A 27,052-nucleotide genomic window follows, 5' to 3' on the forward strand; every position below is an offset into this window, starting at 1 on the left:
ACAATTTCTGATTTCGGGACTTTATTTAGACTAGTTAGGAGGTGAACCCCGCCCCCTTAGGCTAAGACGAAATTTTTAAATCGTGCTGTGTCAATAAAATTATCGAGCTTTTTAAAAAAGTAATATCAATTACGCGGGAAATTGTTTAATTATCTGGGGATTTTTCAGATCATGATCTACATGGAGCTAAAGACAATACCTACGTAATTAGTTAGGACACTTCGATTGGCTGAATACGTTATCTTTAACGGATTATGATGTATACTCGGAAATCATTATTCTTATGATAATAAAATACAAGTTATTATAAAATACAATTTGGGAACTCGCCGATGGTACTCTTTAGTCAGTCAGTGGTTTGATATAATGCATGCTACATTGAAGTATCTTTTGGTCTTGAGTGTTGCAATTGCAGGTAAAAAATATAGTTACAATACTATTAAACATAAATAAAATATTTTCCGATACTATAAAATACGTTTCACTTACGTTTCGTTGTTTTCGATTCCAGCCTCAGGACACAGCTTACAGCCCGGGGATGTAGTGTTTCACTTATTTACACGGTAAGTTTTCTACCTTTATTTTTCGTTAAGATCAGAACAGATGTTAAAATAAATTACCACAGAGAAACAGAAGGTTGCACTGAATTCTGTCAAATATTTTTTACATAAACAAAAATCACAAACTCAAAGGTCTCAGAGTGCGCGTGGACGCATAGGGTGACACACGAACCAATCACAGAGTTCAACGCTGTGCGTTCGATTTGCTGCTTCACTTAAGCAAGCATCGTTAGTGAATACGGGCGTGAGTTAACGACGATTGCTATAAATCAAATTGGGAACACTAGCTTCGTTATTTGATATTTATTATTTTTTATAATTTTTCAGGCAAAATCCCCAAGAGAGCAGACCAGTGCTGCCAACTTTCGCTTCCCTGCTGAACTCTACCGTATATAACCCAATGCTGCCCACGATCATCAGCATCCACACCAGCGGTCAGGGTGTCGGTGGTAATTTCGCAGCCTTCATAGTGAGAGGTGAGTCGAATCATGGGGAGATATGACGCTTCTCGAAGCACGAATATTAACTCAGCTGTCGAAATGTAACTAAATAAATATTAAATGTGCTATTGGTGAAATACTGCGGGACTTTTTTTCTCTTGAGTAGGTACCACAAAGTACACATCTGTAATCATCACCGCCATTTATGACGTATGACCGTAGTCACAGAAGCACTTTTTGTTTACAAAATACACCCATAATAACGTTGACATAAGTCTTCACGTCTCATTTCAGATCAGATAAGTTAAACATATAAAAAAATCTTACCTAAATAACCTTTTTTTATTGCAGACCACCTGGCCCGTGAAGATGTGAACATATTCGCTGTGGACTGGAGTCCTGGCTCCTCCATGTACTCTGAAGGCCTATCCCAAGCGCCTCAGTGCGGCCGAATCATCGCGAACTTCATCAATGACGTCATCATAGCGGAGTTAAGCTATGACGTCAACCAGATCCGTTTTGTCGGACACGGCTTGGGTGCCCACGTTGCAGGAATTGCTGCAAGACTCATTAATGGCAATGTTCCCCATATCTTTGGTATGTGGATCGTGTTGAATAGCTTTAATTTATTTTTATTTTTAGTTTAGGTATTTAGTGTTCTTTGAAGTTTGAACAGATCTTCTCAAATCTTTATTGACTTATTCTAAGAAAATTTTAAAGTTTGTAGTTAAAACATACCTTTTGTTGATAACATAAATACTTATATACGTCATAGATTTCTGAAATCGCATTTTATATTTTCAGCTCTGGACCCGTCTCTGGTAGGCTGGACTCACCACCCCGAGCGTCTGAACCCCGACGACGCCACTCTTGTGGAAGTCCTCCACACCACGGCTGGGATCCTCGGCTACGACCATCCCTTGGGTGACCTCGACTTTTACCCTAATGGAGGCTCGTTCCAGCCTGGCTGTGCTACTGACGTCAGCTGCTCCCACACCTACGCCTATGCATTCTACGCTGAGTCCCTCACCAGCGAAATCACCAACGGGGCCAAGTTTGTTGGAACCAAATGCGACAGCTATGACCAAGCCATCACGATGTCATGCTCTGGAGACAAAGACGCAATCTTTGGTGGAACTGAAACTAAGACTAGGTAAATATATCAAAGTTCACCAGCTCCAGGGTGGATTTCCGAGACTGATATAATTAAAAATGAGATACCTTAACGATTGTAGCTACGAGAAAACTTTTCTAAGCAGATTTTCTCCAGTTAAAGTTCGGTTTGCACCAAACTAGTAAGAAAAGGAGATGAGAGATGTGTTTTGAATAACTAATCAGATTTCCGAACTGAAGTTGAGCAAAGATTGGTTAACAAATCTTTCGTCTCCTCTCTTCTCCGCTTTGGTGGAAACTATACTAATATTGTATTTGTTTCTGTTATATTGATTTTTTTTTTGTTTCAGCACCGGAATCTACACCTTCAGCACAAACATATTTCCACCATTCGCCCAAGGCTAAGACCACATAAATCAGCACTGTGAAATAAAACGTTTCTTTATTACTTATTTATTTGTGAAATAAAACTGAAGCATGTTTGTTTATTTTTTTAAAACTGTAGATGTAAAAAATCTTTAACTAATTGAGTCTCAATGTTTTAAATTAAATTTGAAATAAGTATTATTGACGAATTCATTAATAAACCAAACAGTGTTTTGAAAACACGAGCTAAGTACGTAATATTGAGAGTATGTATTTGGGACCCCGTTATTATTTATTTAATAAAGAATTTGAACCTGAATTAAGAAAAAAAGAAAAAATATACTGTTTTTTCCTTACCTGATTTAAGAAAAAAACCATTAAAAAACCAAACCTGTTTTATATTTACTCAGTAACTACGGCTAAAAATATAAAAAAAAATCTGTCACCCGGTAATGTCATGTTTCCAAATTATCCTTAATCATTTTATGGAAATATGGACATTTTACTATTAAAATATTGTTTGCGCTGTGTCATTTCTTAGTTTATTTATGTTTGTGCAGATTAATATCAATATATCCAATAGACAGTTATTGTGTTCGTGTAATAGGCAAGATGGACCAAAGTGACATATCCCTGAATACTTCGAATCGGTCTGTTATTATCAGTGATAATGAGCTGGCGATGCAAGAGAAAGAGACGAGGAGGAAGGGATGCTTGTGGAACATTACCTTTGTTGAATACAACACCGGAATAATGTGTTACGTCAACCTCATCAACTGACAGATTATGATACTACGCGCACGCCCACCACCACGACCGCCTCGGGCCCTGTCCTCGTCATCGTCCTCGTGCTCTTCATCGGGAGAGGAGTTCGTGACTCCCCCCGCCACGGGCGCGTCGAGCGGCGAAGACGGGCCAGCGACGCCGCCGCCGCCACCACGACCTGCGCGACGGGGACGTCCGCCGCTGCCGGCACGCTTGGGGTCAGCGAGGCAACCTGCCTCGCGCATGGCCCCCGCTACCGGTGGTGTAGTGCGCCGCATGCGATGGACTCAAACCATGAATGAGAACTGCATGCGCGCCTATTATGGGGCTACAGAAGGGGGAACCGTCCTGACTGCGTATCGTGATCGGATCCTACCTTTGTTTCAGAACCTTGAGCCGACCATCACCGTTTCTGCCCAACGATTATCGGATCAAGTGCGGGCTATTCAACGGTGCAGGCTGTTGGACCAGTCTGTACTTGATCGACTCCGCCTGGAGGCGATGCCTGCTCGGACAACCCCCCTCTTGATGTCGGAGCCCCCTGCCCCGGCGTCGCCTACGGTGTCGCCATCGACACCACAAGCGGCGGGGGTAGCCTCTGGTGTTGATGAGGGGGATTTGCCGAGTAGTGTAAGTAACCAGGTGAGTGAGCGATTGAGGAGGGCTTTGGAGGACGCTATTGGTCAGTATCGGTTCACGTCAGATTCTAGGCCTCGACTACCGCGTTTGCCCACTCATAGACGTAATTTGGCGTTAATGGGAGCTCTGAATGCATTGTTAATTCCATATATGCAGACTAGTGCAAATTTATTTGATACCCACTCGATCCTATATTGTGGTGCCATTGCGGTTTGTCGTGTTGCTGGTGTCCAGTTCCCGGACTCGGACAGAGCAGCGCGTCCTGCCGGGATGACACCCGCGTGGCAAATACGGATCGAGCGGCGTATTAATGCATTCAGAACTCTCATTGCAAAGCTAATCTGTTTTAGACGGGGCAATAACCGCCCCCGAGTCATGCGTTTTGTGGCACAAGCCTTTGCTGGGACTGGCGTTCTACCTCAGGACTACATGGCATGTGTCACAGAACGCATTGACTACCTAAAGCAAAAAGTCTATGCATGGGCAAACCGTATTCGTCGCTATAAAGAACGCGTGAACAGATACTGGCAAAATCGCGTCTTTCAAAGTGACCAGAGGAGGGTGTACCGGAGATGGGAGGGATCTGATCAACGTGTGAGCGACGGGCAGCTACCAGATGTCAATACCATGATTGATTTCTGGCGTGGCATTTGGTCGATGCCCGTTGAACATACGGAGGGTGATTGGATGCGTGTAATTGAGCGTGAATGTGAGTCCATCGAATCTATGGGGTCTATTGTTATAGATCCCGAAGACGTTAGTAGTGCAATCAGTACGGCCCAGAACTGGAAGAGCCCTGGACCGGACGGATTGCACAACTTTTGGATTAAATGGATTCGATGCTCACATGACCGCTTAGCAACACAATTTCAAGAAGCCCTCGAGCTCGGGTCCCTTCCAGCCTTCATGACTACCGGTGTCACCACCTTGCTCTACAAATCTGGTAGTACCATGGACCCAAAAAATTACAGACCAATCACATGCTTGCCTACCATCTACAAGCTCCTTACATCTATTCTGACCACAAAAATTAACACACATATTGTCGCGAACAATATTTTGGCCCCTGCTCAGAATGGATGTAAGGTTGGGTCTCGTGGTACTAAAGAGCTCCTCCTCATAGACATGACCATTAGCCAACAAGTTCGGCGGAGCAGGAAAGCTCTCTCTGCTGCCTGGATTGACTATAAGAAGGCCTATGATTCGGTGCCTCATTCATGGCTGGAGAGGATTTTAGAGTTGTATAAGGTTGATGCAACTCTGAGATCCTTTTTACGCTCATGCATGGGGCAGTGGACTACAGTCCTTCGGCAGCCAGGTGGTGGTGAGAGGTCTCCTGATCCATTGAACTTCATAAGGATTGAGCGAGGCATTTTCCAGGGTGACAGTTTGAGTCCCTTATGGTTCTGCCTAGCACTGAATCCTCTTAGCACTCTGTTAAAGGATTCAGGGCTTGGTTATCGGCTTCGAAGAGGGGGTGAGGTCATTAGTCACCTGCTCTACATGGATGATCTCAAGTTGTTCGCACCAAAACGACAAGACCTGGTGAATTTGCTAAAAACCACACAGGTATTTAGCAACGCCATCAGGATGGAGTTCGGTGTAGACAAGTGTGCGGTCTTACATGTAGAGCGGGGAAAAGTTGTGAATTCTCCGAATTTACAACTTTCTGAGACAATGACACTCAAATCTCTCTCCGAAACTGAGACCTATAAGTATCTTGGTATGTCAGAATCGTTAGGTATATCGGTAGAAGACATCAAAAAATCGGTGAAAGAACGCTTTTGTAGCCGACTGACAAAAGTTCTTAATAGCCTTTTGTCTGGCGGCAACAAAGCAAGAGCTTTCAACGGTTGGGTGATGCCTCTACTAATATACTCCTTCGGCATACTAAGATGGACTCAGACCGAGCTTGACGCCCTGGATAGGAAGGTACGTCAGCAGCTTACACAGCATCGCATGTTACATCCGCGCTCATCTGTAATGAGACTTTACATTCCACGGAAGTGGGGAGGTCGAGGCTTTCTAAATGCCAAGAACCTCCACAACCGTGAAGTGTGCAGTCTCAGGGATTATTTCCTTACAAATGAGTGCGGAATGCATCGCGATGTTGTGGCAGTTGACAAAGGCCTCACGCCGCTCTCCTTGGCGAACGAGAACTGGCGCAAGCCAAAGGTGCTGAGCGTCGCGGATCGGAAGGACGTATGGAAGAGCAAGGAGCTGCACGGGAGGTTCTATCGGGCCCTAACAGGTCCCGATGTGGACCTCCTCGCCTCGGTGAACTGGCTACGCTTCGGTGACCTCTTCGGGGAAACCGAGGGTTTTGCTTGTGCAATTGCTGACGAGGTAATGATGACGAACAACTACCGAAAATATATCTTGAAGGACGGTACGGTCGACATTTGTCGAGCATGCCACCGTCCCGGAGAGTCACTCAGGCATATAATTTCTGGTTGTTCGCATCTTGCTAACGGTGAGTATTTGCACAGGCATAATCTAGTAGCCAGAATCATCCATCAGCAACTTGCTCTTCAGTACGGCCTTCTTGAATCTGAGTCGCCATATTACCAGTACCAGCCGGTGCCAGTTCTTGAAAATGGTCATGCATTGCTCTATTGGGATCGGTCTATCATCACAGACAGGACTATTGTCTGTAATAAACCTGATATTGTGGTGGTTGATCGATCCCAACGTCGGGCAGTGCTCGTTGACATCACCATCCCGCATGACGAAAACCTCGTGAAGGCCGAGAAGGAAAAACAAAGCAAATACCTTGACTTGGCCCACGAGGTGACCGCCATGTGGGATGTTGACTCGACGATCATTGTCCCGATAGTTGTCTCGGCGAACGGGCTAATAGCGAAGAGCTTCGACCAACATCTAAAGAAGCTCTCGCTAGATGGTTGGCTCAAGGGTCAGATTCAAAAGGCGGTGATCCTCAGCACGGCACGCATTGTCCGGAGGTTCCTCAGCCTGTGACCCTGACCACCGGTAGCTTGGGCCCTGCTCCGCTACCAGCGGATTAACTATTTTTAAGTTTTTTTTTTTTATAATGTATTTTTAGTTTTTTTTTATAATTTACATTGTAAAAAAAATATTAAAAATAAGAAATAAAATGAATAAAGAGATATAAATTAAAATATAACAATGTAGTTGGTTGATGCAAAGGACTGTTTTATGTTGACATTTCTGCATGACAAGAAAAAAGCTTACAAATTAACAAAGGCAACAATTTGTCCTCTTCAAGAATTGCCTTGGTTTATTATCATCAAAATTGAAATCTTTTTCAAAGGAGGTATATTTTTTGTAAATCTTATGTCGTTTTTATTTTGCATTAAGGGGCTTGATTTTATAATCTAAAATTACGTAAGTATGCACCAATGCTACCTACAGAAAAAAATACAATTTCGACTATGAGACTAACGCCCGTATTCACGAACATTAGGTACTATGAGGTCTCACAGGGCGCGCGGACGCACAGGGTCACACTCGAACCAATCACAGAGCTCTATTCAACGCTGTGCGTTCGATTTGCTGCTCGTTTGTGAATACGGGCGTAAATTAATTAGTCTTGCCGGTCTTGCGTTAAGATATCTTGGAGGTTGAAGTTAGTAAGAGAAAAAAGTTTTTATGTGATAAGGGCGAGCACGTGTGCCTCAGGTAAAAATCAACATTGAAACTAATATACCTAAAGTCGGTTTTTGCTTACCCGTGAGTTGCATTGCCCTATAAATGAGCATTTGTTATCTTTTACTTAGTAATTCTGTGTAAAAGCCACGACGATGATGAACTGACTAGTTCTAGCTTCTGGTCGGCCTCGGTGATTGTAAATACCAGCTTCCTGAACGAGCGTATTGCACCGGTTCTCGAAACGAGATCGCCCTTAGCTTTTGTGATTACTTTCTATAAATACGATACTTTGCATTGTCAGGCATCAGTCGTTCATCGAACAACACAGACCACAATGTTCAAGTTGGTGGTGTTGAGTGCTATCTTCGCAGCGGCCGCGGCCGAGCCCGGTTTGCTCGCGCCAGCTTTCGGGGCGCCTCTTGCTTACTCCTCGGTGTACTCGCCAGGTGTCACCAGCATCTCGCAGCAGGCCAGCAGTGTTGTGCACCCCTCACCTCCCCTAGTCTACTCGGCTCCAGTCGCGTATTCCCACTTCATCAAGAAACGATCAGCGCCTTTCGCCTATGTCGCCCCGACGACTTACCTCACGAATACGCGTATCGCTGCCGCACCCCTGGCGACCACCTACAGCGCGCCTGCCCTGCTACACAGCTCACCAATTGTACCAGCAGCTCAACTGAGCTACGCCACGCACTTCATCAAGAAGAGGTCTGCTCCCTTGGTGCCGACTACCTACATCGCGCCGACCACATACGCTGCGGCCACGCCACTTCTGACGTCGACCTACGCCGCCGCTCCCCTGGTGCACTCCGCTCCTCTGATCTCGCAGCCTATCACTTACTCCCACTTCATCAAGAAGCGTTCGGCGCCTCTGTTCAACGCCTTCGTCGCCCCTTCCTCCTACTCGACCCAGTCCAGAGTTGACGTCCACACTAGCCCTCTGATCTCCACCACCTACACTTCCCCGATCGCCTACTCTAGTCCTATTGCTTACACCCACGTGTACTAAAGCATTTGATTTAGAAGATTGACGTCTTAAACATGCATTTTACAGTAAATCCACTCACATGCTCACATAATGTCGATTGTACATACACATAAGTTTGATTTTCAAATACCAATGTCAATAAACAGATTTTGAATACGATATTAATTGTATTATTTACGTCATTTTTCATTACTCTCATACAATATTCAATTGAATGGCAACCATATTTTGTTATTGCTTTAAAATCTTACTTATCCTAGGGTTTTAGGATCAACTCGTTTACCACCTCGTACCATACTCGTAACTAAGGTAATAATAATGTATTTCTATGCAACGTACCTTATCCTTTATGTACCATCTCGAGTTTTCTACTTCGAGGAGATAATGCCATAAGTACGACTAATTAAGTTCGCCTTTTGTACTTTTTTTATCCACAACGAGGAAGCTTTTGGCTTTGTATCTCACCTGATGGTACTCTGTAAAATGTGCCAAAAAGTTTTAAATAAATATACTTAAGCGGGTATTTATTAGTAACAACAAAAATCATACATACACGTCCAACAGCCAGCGCTACGTAAACTTACGTCACTCACTTTTTGAAAATACAAGTAAACATCAAACATGACGCTTCACTTTCCCGCCAAAAAGATCTTTATTTTTTACTTGACAAATGGCAACGCACTTTAATGCATGATAAAACCAATAACCGAACAAAAAAACAATAATTCCAGAAATATCGTCAAAAGACGATCGAATTAAAAAAAACAAAAGGTAGGTATGACATGAAAAATAAAAACAATTTTGTATGTGGCCAGTGGTACCACAGGTTCGGAGATAGCGAGCGGCCTAAACGCACAAACTGGTTTTTCAAGGTTTGGTGACATTTGAAGTAAATATTATTGTATTGATTATTAACTTTTTCAACGAAAGGCTAGGGTAATTTAATTTTCAACCGACTTCAAAAAAAGGAGGAGGTTCTCAATTCGACCCGTATGTTTTTTTTTCTATGTTTGTTACGCGATAACTCCGCCAATTATGAACCGATTTGAACAAATCTTTTTTCGGCGTATACCCAAGTAACATTTTACTCCATTTAAGAGTTCACATTTAGTTCCAATGTGTACTTAAAGCATTAGTACAGTTCACTCGTGATGTATAAGCTGTATTATTGCAATTAATTACACCTATACCTGTCTAAGGGACTTATAGGAGTGTAGACTAGTGTAGAGTTATACTTTTATACGATTGTTGGTGTTATAATACTCTAACAACTATTCTTTAGTCAGCCATCTGACTAAGAGCATTACAGGAGGGTAGAGATACGGCAACCGCTGTTTAACGGCCTACTTGTACGATGTTATAGAGCTAGCATTTTAATAGAACACACGTGGTCATTTATAAAGCCAAAGGCTGTTATGTTTACTTGTTTTAGACTGTTATACAGCTAGTAGCTGTAGTAGAACTTGTTTGTGATAATTAAAATAACCTTTTTTTACTATCTGTACAAAAGTGTTTCAATGGTTCGCATGTACACTGTAGGCTGTTAAAAGGACTATATGTGTTGTCCATTAACATCAATAGCAGTTTATTTGTCCACAAGTACTACTCTTATTTGCTTTAAGCTGAACATGAATGTGATATTCTATTACACATTTCCCCAAGCCTGTTTTTAGTTGTTCATGGTGGTTCTGTACATGATGCAGAGGAAAATATTATGCCTGAACCTGAAATTTCCCTTCAAAATATACAGATATCAGAGTGTGATGATTGCAGTTCTAGTGATAGTGAATACCATTTTGATTTGGACAATTATTTAACCTTTCGCAAAAAAAATAAGAACATGGGCTATTGAAAATCGTATTCCTCATTCCGCTTTGAATAAATTGTCAAGCATAATAAACGAATTTAAACCGGGAACACTACCGTCTGATGCTTTAGGTATTCATACTTGACTATTAGTACCTGGGCTAGGCGATTTAACGGACATTAATAATTTTTATTGCGGATCTCTAAAATTTCAGTATTTGAAAGAATTAAAGATACACAATTGACCTGAACTAGGTACATCTTAAAGCTGTACATAAGTTCACAATAGAATAAATTTATAGACATTAGCGCTGTAGTGGTACAAATGTGGAACTTCATATAGATAAGAGCATTCTAACAGAACACATGTGAACCTAATATACGCTCACCGCATTAAATTGGAGTTATAACAGTTCACATAGCCGTATTTCATTTCCACCATTTTGTTCTACATAACCTAAAATATTTACCAAATAAATCTCCAAAATTAATGCAGATTTATCACAAAATTCGCAGATAGAGCGATTGAGTTTTGGTTTCATGTTATAATTAATTACCGTAATATAATTATAATGCCAATCCAATATCAAAAACTGAAAATTGTAGATTTCCTCTCAGCCAGTTTTAAATATTTTAAAATGAATATCGCGTTTTTACAGAGGCGCGTAAATATTTTAGCTGTAAATATGTATACATTTCACGATAAAGTTGCATTCCCAATGGCATTAACATTATTAAGTATTTAAAACCCGTGTTATTATTTGCATAAATGATTATCCGCCCGAGTTGTTTCCCTCTTGGCACTCACGTACAAATACCAAACTAATATTAAAATGTGGAAATAATTTAAGACACACGTGAACTTTAGGTAGCATTGGAGTACTTTTGTCGGACTTTATAACTTTGAAAGCTATGCATTTAGCCACTTGTTACTCTTTATTATCCTCACGTACGTTGTATGGTTCACACTGCGTCCCATATAGTGCCGTAAGTCAGCCTTAAGTACGATGTTACTACTTAAACTGCTATTATAATGCTATTATACTGCTAATGTACAGCCATAGTGAACTTAAGGCTGTCTAATTTGTGCCCAAACTGGTTCTATAAAAGCATTATAGCAAGCTATACAGCTCGTATACAGCTGACATACACAGCTTGTGGAGTAGGGTCAGATGTTCAACAATGAAACAGTGGTACACAATAAAACACTGCAATATTTCTTAAATGCTACGTTGCCAAACCGTGCACTATATCGCGTAAGGATACTTTCGACAATACCCCGCCGCACCTCAGTTCGTGTCGGCGCCACGTGTGAGAAGACGTGTCTGTGGAGCATTTTTTATTTTTTTCACAAAAATGTAAGTATTTTTGTCGTTCTTTAAAGATTTTTGATAAAAATATGGTTGATAAATTTATATTTTTCATGATTACCTAGCATTACACATATATCATAGACTAAGTGGAACTAAATTATACGTTAAAAGTGTTACAAATTAGTGATTTTTTTTTGAGGTTATTAAAATAAATCCTATGTAGTCAACAATGAAACAGTTGCATGATGGACACAATGAAACAATGTTTCATTGTGTACCATCTTGTTTCATTGTATAATACCATATACCTACCAAACAAAATCTACTGTCCGTGCAAATAATCATTTTTAAGGCTATAAATTACTAGGTTATCCTAAAATTTTATGTTTATTTTTCATTTAAGATGGCGCGAACTAAATCTCTAAAGAGGAAGAAAGGTGATCATTTAGGAGATAATATGCTTTGAGCTATTCTATTGCACAGAAAAGGAAAGAGCTTGAGAAAATCTGCTCAAGAGTGTAATGTGCATTATCCTACGCTGTTTCGATACGTACAGAAATATAAGAATATAGATGATGCGTCTTTACCAGGTCGTAGATTTACTCCTAACTACGAAGTTAACAGAACGTTTACAGTCGCTCAAGAAACAGCACTTAAAGAATATATCGAAGAATGTGCATTGAAATTTTACGGCTTAGGCTCCAAAGATGTGCGTCGTATTGCTTATCAAATGGCGAAAGTAAATAATATTAAATGTCCTACTAGTTGGGAAAAAGATCGAATGGCAGGTGTTGAATGGCTTCGGTCATACAAATCAAGGCATCCAGAATTAACACTAAAGAAGCCTGAAGCCTGCAGCATGGCGCGTGCGACCGCTTTCAATAAAGAAACTATCAGGTCTTTCTTTGATAATCTGAAAAATGTCATGGAGCGTCATCCTTCCTTTGGAAACGGTTGTAGAATCTACAACTTGGACGAAACTGCTACAACAACCGTTCAAAAGCCACAAAAAGTTATGGCTCCAAAGGGCAAGCACAATATTTGTAAGATAACTAGCGGTGAACGGGGTATATTGGTTACAACGTGTGCAATTGTATGTGCCTCAGGACAAGCGTTGCCTCCAGTTCTTGTTTTTCCGAGGAAGAATTTTAGAGATTTAATGTTAAATGGCGCTCCAACAGGATCTCTAGGACTTGCAGCTCCAACTGGGTGGATGAATGCAGAGCTTTTCATAAAAGTCATGGAACATTTTATCAAACACACGTCTGCGAGCCCAGAAAACCCAGCTCTACTCATAATGGATAACCATGAATCCCACCTCAGTATCGAAGCCTTAGATTTAGCCAAAAAATCTGGAGTAACAGTGCTTACACTGCATCCACATACGACCGCAAAGATGCAGCCCCTTGACGTGGGTTTAAATGCACCCTTTAAAGGTTATTATAATAGAGCTGTAGATTCATGGCTAATGAGGCATCCTGGAAAGCAATTGACTGTTTACAATGTTGCTGAGTGTGTGGGTGAGGCGTACCCAAAAGCAATGACGCCAGTCAATATTACGTCCGCTTTCAAAAAATGTGGTATTTTTCCGTATGACTCAGATATTTTTACAGAAATCGACTTCATGCCGTCATTGGTGACCGACAGAGAGCAAACAGAACCAATTCAGACTACAGTTACTGCTCCTGATGAACTGAGGGAGAATCTTGCTATTCCTTATTTAGAGGTTGAACGTGCTGAGAGTCCCCTATCTGATGTTACAAGAGCTGATAGTCCATCAATACTTGAAGCTGACAATGTATTTCAAGAAATTCCCGCACACGCCACTGTAGCTCCATGTGGTGTCAATGATATCGAAATTCTTACGACAAAGTCTAAAGAATCAAGTTCTACTTCACTATTTAGAAAAATGACTCCTCCTAAACAAGAAATTCGAGCAAGTACTTCTGGTATTCAGATTGATTTCAAATCTCCTAGGGACTTTATGGCTCCATTAAAAACTGGTCCACGTACTGGAAAGCGAAAGCCAAGAAAGCTCGGCAAAAGTTTAGTGGCGACGGACACTCCCGAAAAAGATCGGATAGTTGAAGAAAGAAAAAGAACACAAGAAAGAAAATCAGCGGCAAATAGAATTAAACGGCCAGTTTTGTGTGAAAAAGGACGAAAAAAGAAACCAAAAATCATAAGGATTGAATCAGAAACAAGTAGTGATGAAGATGAGGAAGTAATTTACACGGAACAAGGTGATTCTGATATGAGCGAATCAAATGAAGATCTAGATGAAGATGGCCTGCCTTTGATAACAGAAAATTTCAAAAAAATTACTCGTTTACCTCGAGAAGGTGATTACGTGCTTGTTTTACTGGACTCAAAAAAACTGAAGGTATACTACGTCGCGCAGATCACAGAAGTCATTAGTAATAAAAAATTCGGAGCCTCGTTCATGAGGCTAAAAATAAAAGACAATATGAAATTTTACAGGCCTTTGGAACCTGACCTTTCAGAAATTCACGTAGATGAGATAAAAATGATTCTTCCTCCGCCACAAATAAATGGATCTAAATCCAGAAACTCTACTTATGTCTTTCCTGTCCGCATAGAACCAACTATGAAGTTACGTTAAGTACGTTAAGTTTTAATTTTCTGCTGTTAATTTTGATATTATGTTTCTTTTTTATTTTGTGTTGATTATTTGTATTTGTCGTAAACTGGCAATTATTAATCGTTGGTAGTTTATTGTCAATTATTTGTTCTCCTAGACTTGTGATATTCGTAAATTTGAGACTTATTAGTCGGTAATTGTTATCTTAATTTTAAAGTGATCTCTGCAATTTTTATAGCTAAGTATCAAACTTTTTTGTGATTTTATAATTTTATAAGATAAATGTAAGTGCCTTAAAGTCGTACCTATGTCATAATTGTTTAATCAAAGAGTGCCATAAATATAATAGTAAATAGTAAGGAGCTATCTGAACCAGTTATAGGTAATCTGATGAGTCTGATTAAATTTCAATTATTAATAAAACCTTTTGAATGGACTTGGGCATTTTTTATTATTCACCTACTTCATAAATTCAATAAATAGGAATCAATCACTTAATTATAATGTCTCATTATTAAAATTGTAATGTTTCATTGTGTACATCAAAACGGACACAATGAAACATTTCCAATATGTTTGTATTTATTTTTTTGCTCATTGATTACAAATTTATTAAAAAAAAAACATAAATGACATCCGATACCTACCCAACTAAGTTACCTATGTAGCTTCAAAAAATTAGACTGGTAACTGTAAAAACAAAAGGTGTACGAGATATTGAATTGTTAGTGTTTCATTGTTGACACACAATTAATTATTATGTTTCATTGTTGAATTTGAGGTGTTTCATTGTGTACACAACAGTGGACACAATGAAACATTTCCAATTTATGTGAATTTATTTTTTTGCTGATTGATTAAACATCAATTAAAAAAAACATTAATGCCATCCTATACCCAATAAAATTGCCTACATACCTGTCAAAAATTAGACTTCTATCTATGAAAATAAGAGTTTTATGAGACTTTGAAATTTTAGTGTTTCATTGTTGAACATATGACCCTACATGTGAACGACTATTGAACTCTTAAATGGAGTAAAATGCTACTTGGGTAGGTAATACCTCAAGGGTGGTCCCATTTAAATGGCAATGCCAGATTTTGTATGGAAGGTGGCGTCTTTTTTTTTTCGCGCGGCCATCGACCAAACTTTGTTTTTTGATTACAAAATAGTGTAATAAACCAAACTTTCTATGGCATGTATACCTCTAAACTCAGTCTGAACTGAGTTACGAACATTAGAAGTTTGATGATTTACATACTAGATTTGCTTTTTGCGCGCAAGTTTTGTAAGAAATTGCAACAAAATATTGCGCTATTTTTTTATTGCGCTGATTCTGCTGCATACTGATGTCTGGAGCCTTTAATGGATGGTATTGTTTGTTCACACATACAATGTCACTATTTTGTTGCAATTTCTTACAAAACTTGCGCGCAAAAAGCAAATCTAGGTATGAAAATCATCAAACTTCTAATGCTCGTAACTCAGTTCAGACTAAGTTTAGAGGTATACATGTCATAGTAAGTTTGGTTTATTACACTATTTTGTAATCAAAAAACAAGGTTTGGTCGATGGCCGCGCGAAAAAAAAAAGACGCCAATTTCCGGCATTGTCTTTTAATAATAAAAAAAAACAACCTGCAAGGGTGGAAAATTGGGGATAAACTTTTTTATACGCAATATCTCCGCCGATTATAAACCAATTTGAACGATTATTTTTTTGTTGAATAGGTATTATTAAAAGGGTGGTTTCATGCCAATTTGAAGAAAATATTTCACCCCCAAGGGTGGAAAATTGGGGATGAACTTTTTTATACGCAATATCTCCGCCGATTATGAACCAATTTGAACGATTATTTTTTTGTTGAATAGGTATTATTTGTGTTCACGCATTTGAAGTCGGTTTTTTTTTAAAGGTTATAATTATTACTTATAAGGTGAACTCGAATCCAAAAGCTGGTGGATTATGAGACCGTTTAGGACTTCAATTAGTGGGGCCACGAGTAAAAAACCGGTCTCGGTTGACTTTATAGTGATTGTCTATGTTTTAGGTGTTGGTATTAAGGCTTGGTATTTCTGCTAAAGTAGGTATTTCGCGCTGTCAAAATCTGCGCGCGCAATACTTCGCCGAAGACAGCGCGCCAAAGAGCTCTCGCGGCTACACAGTATAGAAATACGCAGTTTGGAAATACGCAGTTGGTTAGGTTAGGTTGACTTCCTTCCGTTCAAGCGTCACACTCACAGTACTTTCTAATACAAATCATATCCAAGTGATACAAATTAAAACAACTTTCAAAATTTTTGGGAATATATTTTAGAATCGAATAAACATAGAATATAACTGCCAAAGTAAACACGGTTCAAAGAGGCGTGGCGTCACCCGACCCTCCGGAAGTTCCGCGCCGGCTAAAAGAATTTCAAGATTACGATAGATCCTCGGGAGCTTGAGCGATTGGAAAAACATTTTATGATCAGTTACTCGTAGTAGCGATTATTTAGAGCTTGGATAATAAATTATAGTTGTTGCAATTCACAAAGCTTTGCATGTGGTTAATTAATTAATAATTAATTAATTAATCAGTACACGCATCAATTTTGTTCAGTCTTTTTGTTTATTAATAAATCAAATCAAATCAAATCAAATCAAAAATATTTATTCAGTTTAGACCACAAGTGGCACTTATGAACGTCAATAGAAAATAATAAAAAAAGAAAAGGTAGCCCTTATGGGGCACTTTACATGTCTCCTTATCTTTTGGGCCCTACCAGCGCTTCGAGACAAACATATGGCAAGTGCTGAGAAGAAACGCCGGAACAAACTCAGTCACCACTTATTGCCAGGAATTATCTAACGGTAAGAATAGTCAAATTTAAGTACATCAAATATGTGCAGACTGAACTGACCACGCATCCTTGTCATCAATATAGTCTCGAACCTTGTAGTACCCTTTGGACATAAGGGTATTTTTTATATGTATCTTAAATTTGTTTATTGGCAATTCGACAAGGTTGTGTGGTATTTTGTTAAATATGGTAATACATTTCCCCAAGAATGAATTACCTATCTTATGCAACCTAAATGATGGAACAGCAAGTTTATTTTTATGTCTCGTGTTAAATGAGTGGACGTCACTTTTCTTAGTAAATAAATGTATATGTTTACGGACATACATAATGTTATCAAATATGTATTGCGAAGCCACAGTCAATATATTGATTTCTTTAAAAACTTCTCTAAGCGAAAACTTTTCTGTAAAATGAAAATTGATTATATGTCTGCTGCTGAGCCCCACAGTAAAAGACCATAAGACATAATACTATGAAAATAACTAAAATATACAAGCCTTGCTGTTTCAACATCAGTCAAGTTTTTGATCTTTCTCACCGCAAAGGCAGCTGAACTAAGTCTTCCCGCCAAGGCAGCAATATGGGGGCCCCATTGTAATTTACAGTCTAGGGTAATACCTAGAAAGACAGTAGAGTTTATCAGTTCAATGCGTTCATTATTTACTGTAATATTAGTATTAACTTGTTTAACATTAGGCATAGTGAATTTTAAACATTTAGTTTTTTTTGCGTTTAATAGCAAATTATTAGTTGTAAACCAGTCTAATACTTTGGAAAGAGCATTATTCACGTCGTCAAATATATCCTGACGCCTGTCAGTTTTAAAAATTAAAGAAGTGTCATCAGCAAATAATACTATCTCACAAAGGTCCTTTGAATAAAAAGGTAGATCATTTATATAAATCAGAAAGAGCAATGGTCCCAGTATTGAGCCTTGGGGCACTCCCATTTTTAGGGGGGCGCCCGAAGAGTTAGTTCCGTGAATATTTACTTTTTGTAATCTGTCTGAGAGGTAAGAGTGTAATAGGCTTAAGGCCTTGCCTGATACGCCATAATGTTCTAGCTTAAATAACAGAGTTTGATGATCAACACAGTCAAACGCCTTCGATAAGTCACAAAATACACCAATAGCATCTTTTTTCTCCTGCCAAGCATCGAAAATGTGTTTGATAAGAGCAACCCCTGCATCGGTCGTACTTTTCCCTTTTGTGAACCCATATTGTTTTTCATGAAACAGTTTATTTAAGTTGAAATGAGACAGTAGTTGATTGAAAATAATTTTTACAAATATTTTACTGAGCGCAGGTAGTATCGATATAGGTCTAAAGTTGGATGGGTCACTTTTGTCTCCTGCTTTAAATAATGGTATGATTTTACTATGTTTCATCAGGGTAGGGAACTGACCTTCGTTAATACATTCATTAAAGATATGAGCTAAATGGGGAGCTATAAGAGGAATGATGGGTTTTATTATGTCTGTTGATATGCCCCATATATCCTCTGTCTTTTTTATATTTAGTTCTTTGAAAGTTTTTATAATAACTATGGGGTCTATTTGTCTAAATTTTAATGGGCTATTGCAAACATCAACACAACCCTCGAGAAGAGACATTGCCTGATATGAACATGAATTAAGATTGCTTGTTGTTATGATTGGTACATTTGAGAAGTAATCTTCGAATGCGTTTGCTACCTTATCATTGCATTTAATATACTTATTATCAATTTTTAATGCGAATGTGTCATCCCGAGATATAATTCTACAAGTTTCTTTATTAATACAATTCCAAGTAGCTTTAATTTTGTTGCCAGAGTTTTTAATTTTGTCACGTATGTAAATAGATTTTGCCATAGTACAAACTTGTTTAAAAACTTTTGAGTATTTTTTTACATATTCTATAAAGTCCGGGTCGCTACTATAGGCTTTTCTACCATATAATTCAAACATTTTTTTCCTACTAATATAAATACCTACTGTAGCCCAGTCACTGAATTTAGTTTTATTGTTTTTAATAATAATTGTTTTCTTAGGAAAAGTTTTATTGAACTCATTTTTAATTAATTCAAATAATTGCTCATATAAAATATTTACACTACAGTTAAAATAATGCAAAAGTGGGACCTTATTAGATATTTGAGATTTAAATTTGTCTTTCTGGGATGCAGTGACTGGTCTATATTCTATTTCCTTGCTCGATGGCACAAAATGGTGTTGAAATGACGCTATTTGACCGCAATGATCAGAATTAACAAAATTTATTATTGATTTCTCTAGCACTAAGCAGTTACAGAATATATTGTCTAAGCAAGTAGCTGATGTTGGAGTCACCCTAGTTGGTTCAGAGAAAAGATTTAACAAGTTAAAAGATTTGAATAAATTTAAAAACCGTATTGAAAGAGAGGAATCTTCTATTATATTGATATTAAAGTCTCCACATACAACTACTTTCTTTGAACTATTACACACTCTTCTAAGTACCTCTTCCATTGTGGTTTCAAATAATTCATAGTTACTAGATGGGGGTCTATATACACATACAATAACATAGTCGTCCAGTTCTGCACATGACAGCTCAATAGTTCGCTCAACAGAGAGAGATACAATATCTTTACGCTCTTTACATTTTAATTTATCATTGATTAATATTAGTGACCCTCCACGAATAGCTAACTCTCTAGTGAATGAACTAATAAGCTTATAACTATTAATGCTCAGCATTAGTTCATATTGCCTGAGCCAATGTTCCGTTAAACATAAGACATGAATATTCAATTCTTGGATAAATAACTCAATTTCCAAGTCTTTGCCGGAGAAGCCTTGTACATTTTGATGCACTAAATTAAAACCGTTAAATTTCTTTGTACCCGAATTTTGTATGCCAGAGTTATCCTCTATTGTCTTACGATGTAATTTAAATTATGATTTGGAACAGATTCCAAGGGTCGAACATCCATGTTCTGCTCAATAAAAGCAGTTTGGCTAGCCAAATTAATGGCTAAGTATTTAATAAAATATGATAGCGAATTCGCTATTCGTCTTTTACAATATTTATTTAGATAATTATATTTATCTATTGTCAATAAACATTTATTTTTTAAATAATTGTTAATGTCAATTACATGGAATTTGCATTGATTATATGTCAGTGTATTCAATGTCAAATTCAATTTATATCTTAAATTATTTTCCTCCTGTGGCAAGCTTCTACTGTAGGGGAATGTGAACAAAATTATTTTATCTACATTAAGTAAACATAAGCTATCAAAAATATTTAGTAGGTCTTTTTTGCCTACATTGCCCCTATTTCCTATTAAAATTACTAATGTGGTATTTATTGAGAACGAATAATTTGTTATTTTTCTCATAATTTGTAAATAGGAAGCACCCGGTAAACAGTGGTTGATTACACTTTGTCCCAAGTAACTATTAATAAGTTGGCCCATATTTTTGCCTAACTCATCACTGAACATTACTATGTTGGTTTTTTCAATATTTTTAGTTGGGGAGCCGCTGGTAAATGTGTGTGATATCCTAGGACAGTAGTCTTTGTTTAGGGTGTTTAGAGTAGGTGGTGACTCACAACCAGACTGAAAACTATCTGTACAAGATTCATCCAATAGGATAGAATTTTGACAGTTGCAATTAGATATAAATTTTTTCAAAGCCTGGAAATGTTCATCACACTCTTTTTTTGTACATTGATACCGTTCAGACATTGTGTTCAAAGATAAAAAAAAAATAAAAATATCATACTAAAATTGCATACACATTTGTTTGTCTATCATAATTTATGTATACCTAACGTATGTACGGGGCTCTGTATCGAAAATCACTATGAGCAATAAGCATCACACACGGTTACCTGGAGTGCATTACCGCAGCAAAAAAATTGCCATTTTAAATGAACGGTATAATATCGAGGTTTCATCAGTACAGTTGCGAACAAAGGTGTTTGTGTAGTGTAGTTGAGTTGAGAGGTCAGATTATTGAAATAATAAAACAAACATTTTATTTTTTAAATACATTTTAAAAATAATTTACATTACAGATAATAATGAGAGGATGACATTGCAAGGTGGTGCCAGTCCAGTCTTAAATCCGTTGACATCTGCTGCATCTGCCATCTTTTTGGCTAGAAGATTCTTCTATCTTACAGCTTAGAACTTTAGCTACAGACCTTAGACAGTATTTTTTATTATTTATTTGTGTCAGTGTGCTCTTCTAACGATTGTATGTAGGTACTATTAAAATGTAATTTTAACTCATTGGTTTTGTCTCATATTTGAGGAATGTACTATGAATCATGAGTAGAGTCTTCGTTTAAAAGGATGCGAACGATTTAAATTTCAATAGGTAGACAAAATTGAATTGAATTTCAGCTTTCTCCAGTAACACTGATATTATTATACTGTGACTCATCAAAGTCATCATTGTCAAAAATATTGACAAATCGCGAACTGTCACGACCAAAAAACTGACACGCGTCCGTCCTCCGTAAGCGCCACCGCGCGACTGATTGAGATTGTCCAAGCCGTCATGGACGATTTTTTCCACATTTTTTAACATAGTAACTAAATAAGACGCAATATAAAAATTTCATCCGTTAAAAGCCCTCAAGTTATTTCTGAACTTTAGTTTAGTAAAAGATTTAGAATCTAAAATCGCTTATTTTAAAAATAAAACCATAAATAGAAAACGAATAGAGGTAACTTTGGGAATTTATTCTATCGAGTCAACTTCATCAAATCGTGTTTCCATCCGTTAATAGCCCTAGAAAATATCCTCAACTATGCCCAATAAAAATCTTAGCCTTTAATTTTACTGTTTAGTACCTCAAAAATGAAAAATGAAAACCTCATTTTCGCCATTTTCTCTGCTACCCGGCCTTAACATAAACTCAGAAACGTTATTACAAACGAGAGATAATACTTTTCTATATTATTATCACTGGGCAAACTTCAAACTCTACCATAATTATCTCATCTAGAGGTACGCAACCATTTATTTAAATTGTAAACCATTTATTTAATTATTACGCAATGACTGATTACCTATCTGAATAATCTGACACTGACTGATTTATTAATTACTTTATCATTATTTATCAATAACAGAATACATGATAATATGTTACGCTATCACAAAAGAATCTTGAATAGGACAATAAGTATTAACATAAATTATAACTATTTCAGAATATTTTATCTATTATTAAGTTTACTAGTGTTCGTGAAAAATATAATACTAATGTGCAAAATAGGTGTCATCCAAATATTTTTCTAATAGAATACTTTTCTTGAATTTATTCTTGTGCACCACTGAGCAGAGTGAAGAATGAGTAGGCCGTTTTTACCATCTGAAAAACACAATTACAGGGTAGACATTAAAAAAATTTAAAGCATATTTCATGAGAAAGAGTAAAAAGAATCTTACCGAAGCAAAGGTTTCTAAATTTATGGGCACCATTTTAAGGGCGACGATAACCACAGGCCTCTGTGCACGTTCCATAAGCAATATGAGACTTTTCTTGAAGGAGTGCGAGCAAGGTGTCCAATTGCAACTGTACGCTGCAATTCGCAGATTATCGCTCTGTGAAAAACAATAAATGACTGACAATTCACAGACATAGTTACTAGCAATAAGGATTAATGTATTATAAAATACAAAAACATACCTCAGCCGTAAGATGACTTCCTAAAAAGGAAGGCGTGTAATTTTCTAGTAGCATGGCGCTTATGAAACATGTTGTGAAAACCTTGTCCTTGTCACTTAAATCCTGAAAAAAGAAGTAGATGTTGGAAATAAGTTTCACTAAATAGCCGAAAGAAATAATAACGTGATTCACTACAGAACTCTAAAAACAAGCTGGTACCAAAATAAGCATGTACATGCAGAAACATATGGTTATGGCCGCCAAACTGAATTGTACAAAGAAAAAGACGTCTGCTATATTTTGAACATTTTCACAATACCTGTAACAACGAGAAAAGAAAATAATAGAAAAGCAGTTGTAGCCATCTCCAGGAGATGTAAACAATAAGCATATGTATTTAGAAGTTAATCACTTACTTAAGGATGATGTCGTAGTGTTTCAAACATTGGTTAAGTTTATTAATTAACGCTTGCTCCCTTTCTTCTTGATTATTGATCTCAATGTCTTCATCAAGTCGAATATTAGCGATATTAAAATTCAGTATTTTAAACTGAGTTATTCCCATTAATATTAACCCACACAGAAACGTGTGAGTAGTAGCATTATACACGATTGTTACAATAAGGCCCAGTATTTGGTAGTCGAACCAGTAGAAAATATAGTTCTTTCGGACTTCGTCGGTCAGGAAATAATATTCGCATACAGGTAGTTTCAGGTCCTCATGTCGGAAGAAGTAGTTCACTAAGGGCAAACCACAAAGAAATACGCCAGCACAACACATACAGAACGTTAAATACAGTCGAAAATATCGATAATATGTGCTTCTAAATTCTTGAAGATATTTCTTAGTTTCTGAACAGTTTCCAAGAAATTCTTTGCAGTCAATAATTTCAAACGTGGATAATATTTCTTGCTGTTTTGTGAGGACCGTGCCGATTTTGAATAGTCCAGAAACTGAAGAAAAGTAGTACACGGCCTGTGTTGCGAATATTTCGATCTTTCGTGGGGTGTATATTAAATTCAATGTGTAAAAAACGAAGTGTAACGCCGTAGTCAAAGCTACGAAAACGAAGCAATACCATTTATAGAATTTGTTGGATGATTTGTTTGACCATAACCCAAATATTATCCAAAGAGTAACAGTAGTATTGAAAGCGTATGATTGTTTAGTAGGGTCCATGTTTATTCTTTTAACTTCGAATATATTCTCGACTTTTAATACTTCCTTCGACACTTCTTTCACTTTTGCAAGTGTTAGTTTCAATATCAAGGGTGTTATTATGTAATTATCAAGTAACATTTCTTCATTTGAAGTTAATAACTGCATACTTCTTAGGGATCCGCAGTTAATAAGTAATAGAGATCTGATAGTAATTAATTTACATATTTTGAATTATATGCAAAAGTTTACATAATGTAGAGTCTGCTCAAGCTTAAACATACATTACACTCATACATACCAAATATTTCAGTTTCGTAATGTATTTCAAAATAAGGTAAAGGTAACTTTTTGTATGATTTCAGCGAGAGCAATCCAAAAAGGGGTTGTGCCTTGTGCATAATAACCACTAATTAGGTATAATATGTAGGTACATAACAACTATAATTAATTACTCCTAAAATAAACATTCTAGATAATTTATTAGTTTATTATCTACATCAATAATCAAAAACTCTTTAATCAAATAGCGATAATGTGTATTTCAGCGGCCCGCAGCAAAAATTTTACGGTGCAAATACAATAATTACATAATTATATACTAGTAGGTAGCAATAGAACTAATAGAACACTTAACGTTACGAGGCCATCATTGCATAGATATTAGGGAAATACATTTTTCATTTCTTTAATGATATACTCGTATAATACCTCTTTTAGCTAAGTGAATTGAAGGATAAGGATGGCAAGCTTTTTCAAGTCTCTGTAGAAATGGATTTCTCAAGTAGTGGATTAAAATTTTCGTAAAAAGAGAGAGTTATGCCCGTTTTCACCATCAATCCGTAATTTTTAAGTGACCCTTACCTATGATAACACAACAGGAATTTCGTTTTCATAGGGATCACTTAAAAAATAGGGATTTATGGTGAAAACGGCCATTAGAATTACTACTTAATTGAATATTTGTTATATCCGTATCCGTCCATTCATAAATCAATCCCATTGTACCTACATAATATTATGTCATAATTTAAGAAGATATCTAATCAAAATCGTACGTTTGTGAAAGTTATGATTACGAGTATCCAAGCTGAAATCAGTGATTTTATACGAAACTTGGGAGGTGAGGCCGATTATGTTGTTCAATAAATAAGAATTATGAGATTAACTATAAAGAATTACTTGAAGACAGGCTAAGCTATTTATGTAGTCGTTTACAGAGATAGGTAGGTACTCAAATGGTTATACAATTCATACTGCCTTTTCCTGGTATTTTTTTAGTCACCTTAAGGCGATTAGAGTCCTCAATGACCTTGGGCGTTTGACCTTCACGCCGCGAGCAACACCCGCGTACCCCGCACCAATAACTCCGATTTGACACCGATCAAAAATACACGGGCATAGGTAGATACAGAATAGAAGCTCTTTCTTCATACATTACTGCCTATTATTTTAAACTTAAATTGATGAACCTTGATGTCGGTGTCATTTAACTCAGGCGTAAAGGTATTTAATAAAAATAACAAAATCCATGAACATTTTGTACGGGATAAAATTTTTTTTATTTTTCGTAAATTTTCTAATGCTTTTGTCGGTTCAGTCGTTCTCGAAATTTGAACAAACCCGACTTTATTACAAGCTTTTATTTAGCTTGCAATTTATGATATAGTCCAGTCATTTAAGCTTAAATTAGGTAAGAATCTCGGAATTCGAGATACCCAGCTGTAAGTCTGTAAATACTTGTATATTGACACCCTAAAAGTTGTCTCAAAACCTACATATGGTAGGGTGTAAGCAACTATTAAATTTTAAGGTCAAAGGTCACAAAAATCGGTTTTTTTGCGCTTTTTTTGGAAATATCTCATTTCCTATGGGTTTTTTGGTATTTGTATTTATTATCAATATTGTAGAATACAAAATTCTCTACAAATTTTGTTCAAAAAAAATTTTTATACGTTGAACCGTTTTCGAGATAGAGGGCGGCCGCTAGTACTTATAATAAATCTGTAGAGAGGTCAATTCTATACATGAAATATATTTTCAAAATAACTATCAGGGGGTAATTAGTGATCGATACTGATGCCAAAAATGCAATCAGTAAAATTTTTGTCTGTCTGTCTGTCCGTCTGTATGTTCCTTATAGAAAAAAAAACTACTCGACGCATTTTAACGAAACTTGGTACAATTATTCTTCATACACCTGGGCAGGTTATAGTATACTTAGGAATTCCCACGGGAACAGGAATTAGCGGGAAAATCCTTTTGTATGAAAAATCTAAACGCTTAACGGAAGTTAGACGCTTGAAATTTGGCATGTAGGTACCTTAGTAAACTTAAAGCTTATTTACAACAAGGAATTCCCGAAATTCCCACGGGAATTAGCGGGAAAATCCTTTTGTATGAAAAATCTAAACCGCTTAAGTTGACCTGAAGTGATGCAGTGACGCGCGCTCTCCGCCCTCTATCTCGAAAACGGTTCACCGTATAAAAAAAATTTTTTAACAACATTTGTAGAGAATTTACTATTCTACAATATTGATAATAAATACAAATAGCAAAAAACCCATAGGAAATGAGATATTTCTAAAAAAAGCGCAAAAAACCGATTTTTGTGACCGTTGACCTTGAAATTTAATAGTTGCTTACACCCTACCATATGTAGGTTTTGAGACAACTTTTAGGGTGTCAATATACACGTATTTACAGACTTACAGCTGGGTATCTCGAATTCCGAGGTGAACTTACTATATTGACTGGACTAATATATCGATACCTCTGGGCTCAAAGGTCGTAAAGGACAAAGTACGACTTTTCAGGAGAAGCAAAAAACGTTTTTTTATTTTTTTATTCGACGATAACTTTTTTGTTTTTTGAGCTATTAAATTATGACTTATGAAGAAAGTGCTTAGAATTCACTGCATTTTCCGAAGAACTATTGAAAAACTGGACTAGAGCTGTATTTACTGAGATAGATTTCCTTTACGCCCTCAAAATTACAATAAAAAGACCTTTACACCCCTCAAATATTCGTCCTAGGCAAGTTACTCAGGACGTAAGTTTATTTTTATTTCACAAAACTACAAAACTAAGGTAATAAATGACAATTTACATAGTTTTGTAGGTTTTCATGGGTCGTAACGGGACACCCAGGTAAGGTATTATGAAAGGGT

At 37.2% G+C, this 27,052-nt stretch overlaps 4 protein-coding genes across 4 annotated transcripts; 3 read left to right on the forward strand and 1 right to left on the reverse strand.

Annotated features, from left to right (window-relative positions):
* Positions 1-306: 306 nt before the first annotated feature.
* Positions 307-2,595, forward strand: LOC135087891 (pancreatic lipase-related protein 2-like). Its single transcript, XM_063982739.1, has 6 exons — positions 307-415; positions 512-563; positions 888-1,036; positions 1,352-1,597; positions 1,805-2,153; positions 2,464-2,595. The coding sequence occupies exons 1-6, from the start codon at positions 367-369 to the stop codon at positions 2,516-2,518; spliced, it is 900 nt and encodes a 299-aa protein (XP_063838809.1). The 5' UTR covers positions 307-366; the 3' UTR covers positions 2,519-2,595.
* Positions 2,596-3,265: 670 nt separating this feature from the next.
* On the forward strand, positions 3,266-7,547 carry LOC135077117 (uncharacterized). Its single transcript, XM_063971683.1, has 2 exons — positions 3,266-6,673; positions 7,524-7,547. The coding sequence occupies exons 1-2, from the start codon at positions 3,266-3,268 to the stop codon at positions 7,545-7,547; spliced, it is 3,432 nt and encodes a 1,143-aa protein (XP_063827753.1).
* Positions 7,548-7,821: 274 nt separating this feature from the next.
* On the forward strand, positions 7,822-8,660 carry LOC135088068 (cuticle protein LPCP-23-like). Its single transcript, XM_063982954.1, has one exon. The coding sequence runs from the start codon at positions 7,848-7,850 to the stop codon at positions 8,520-8,522; it is 675 nt and encodes a 224-aa protein (XP_063839024.1). The 5' UTR covers positions 7,822-7,847; the 3' UTR covers positions 8,523-8,660.
* Positions 8,661-22,365: 13,705 nt separating this feature from the next.
* On the reverse strand, positions 22,366-23,903 carry LOC135077129 (odorant receptor 49b-like). The gene is made up of 5 exons (XM_063971692.1): positions 23,140-23,903; positions 22,943-23,042; positions 22,745-22,846; positions 22,504-22,659; positions 22,366-22,426 (listed from the first exon to the last, which is right to left on the reverse strand). The coding sequence occupies exons 1-5, from the start codon at positions 23,901-23,903 to the stop codon at positions 22,373-22,375; spliced, it is 1,176 nt and encodes a 391-aa protein (XP_063827762.1). The 3' UTR covers positions 22,366-22,372.
* Positions 23,904-27,052: the final 3,149 nt, after the last annotated feature.

This window comes from Ostrinia nubilalis, chromosome 1 (assembly GCF_963855985.1).
Source record: "Ostrinia nubilalis chromosome 1, ilOstNubi1.1, whole genome shotgun sequence".
Classification (NCBI taxonomy): Eukaryota; Metazoa; Arthropoda; class Insecta; order Lepidoptera; family Crambidae; genus Ostrinia; species Ostrinia nubilalis.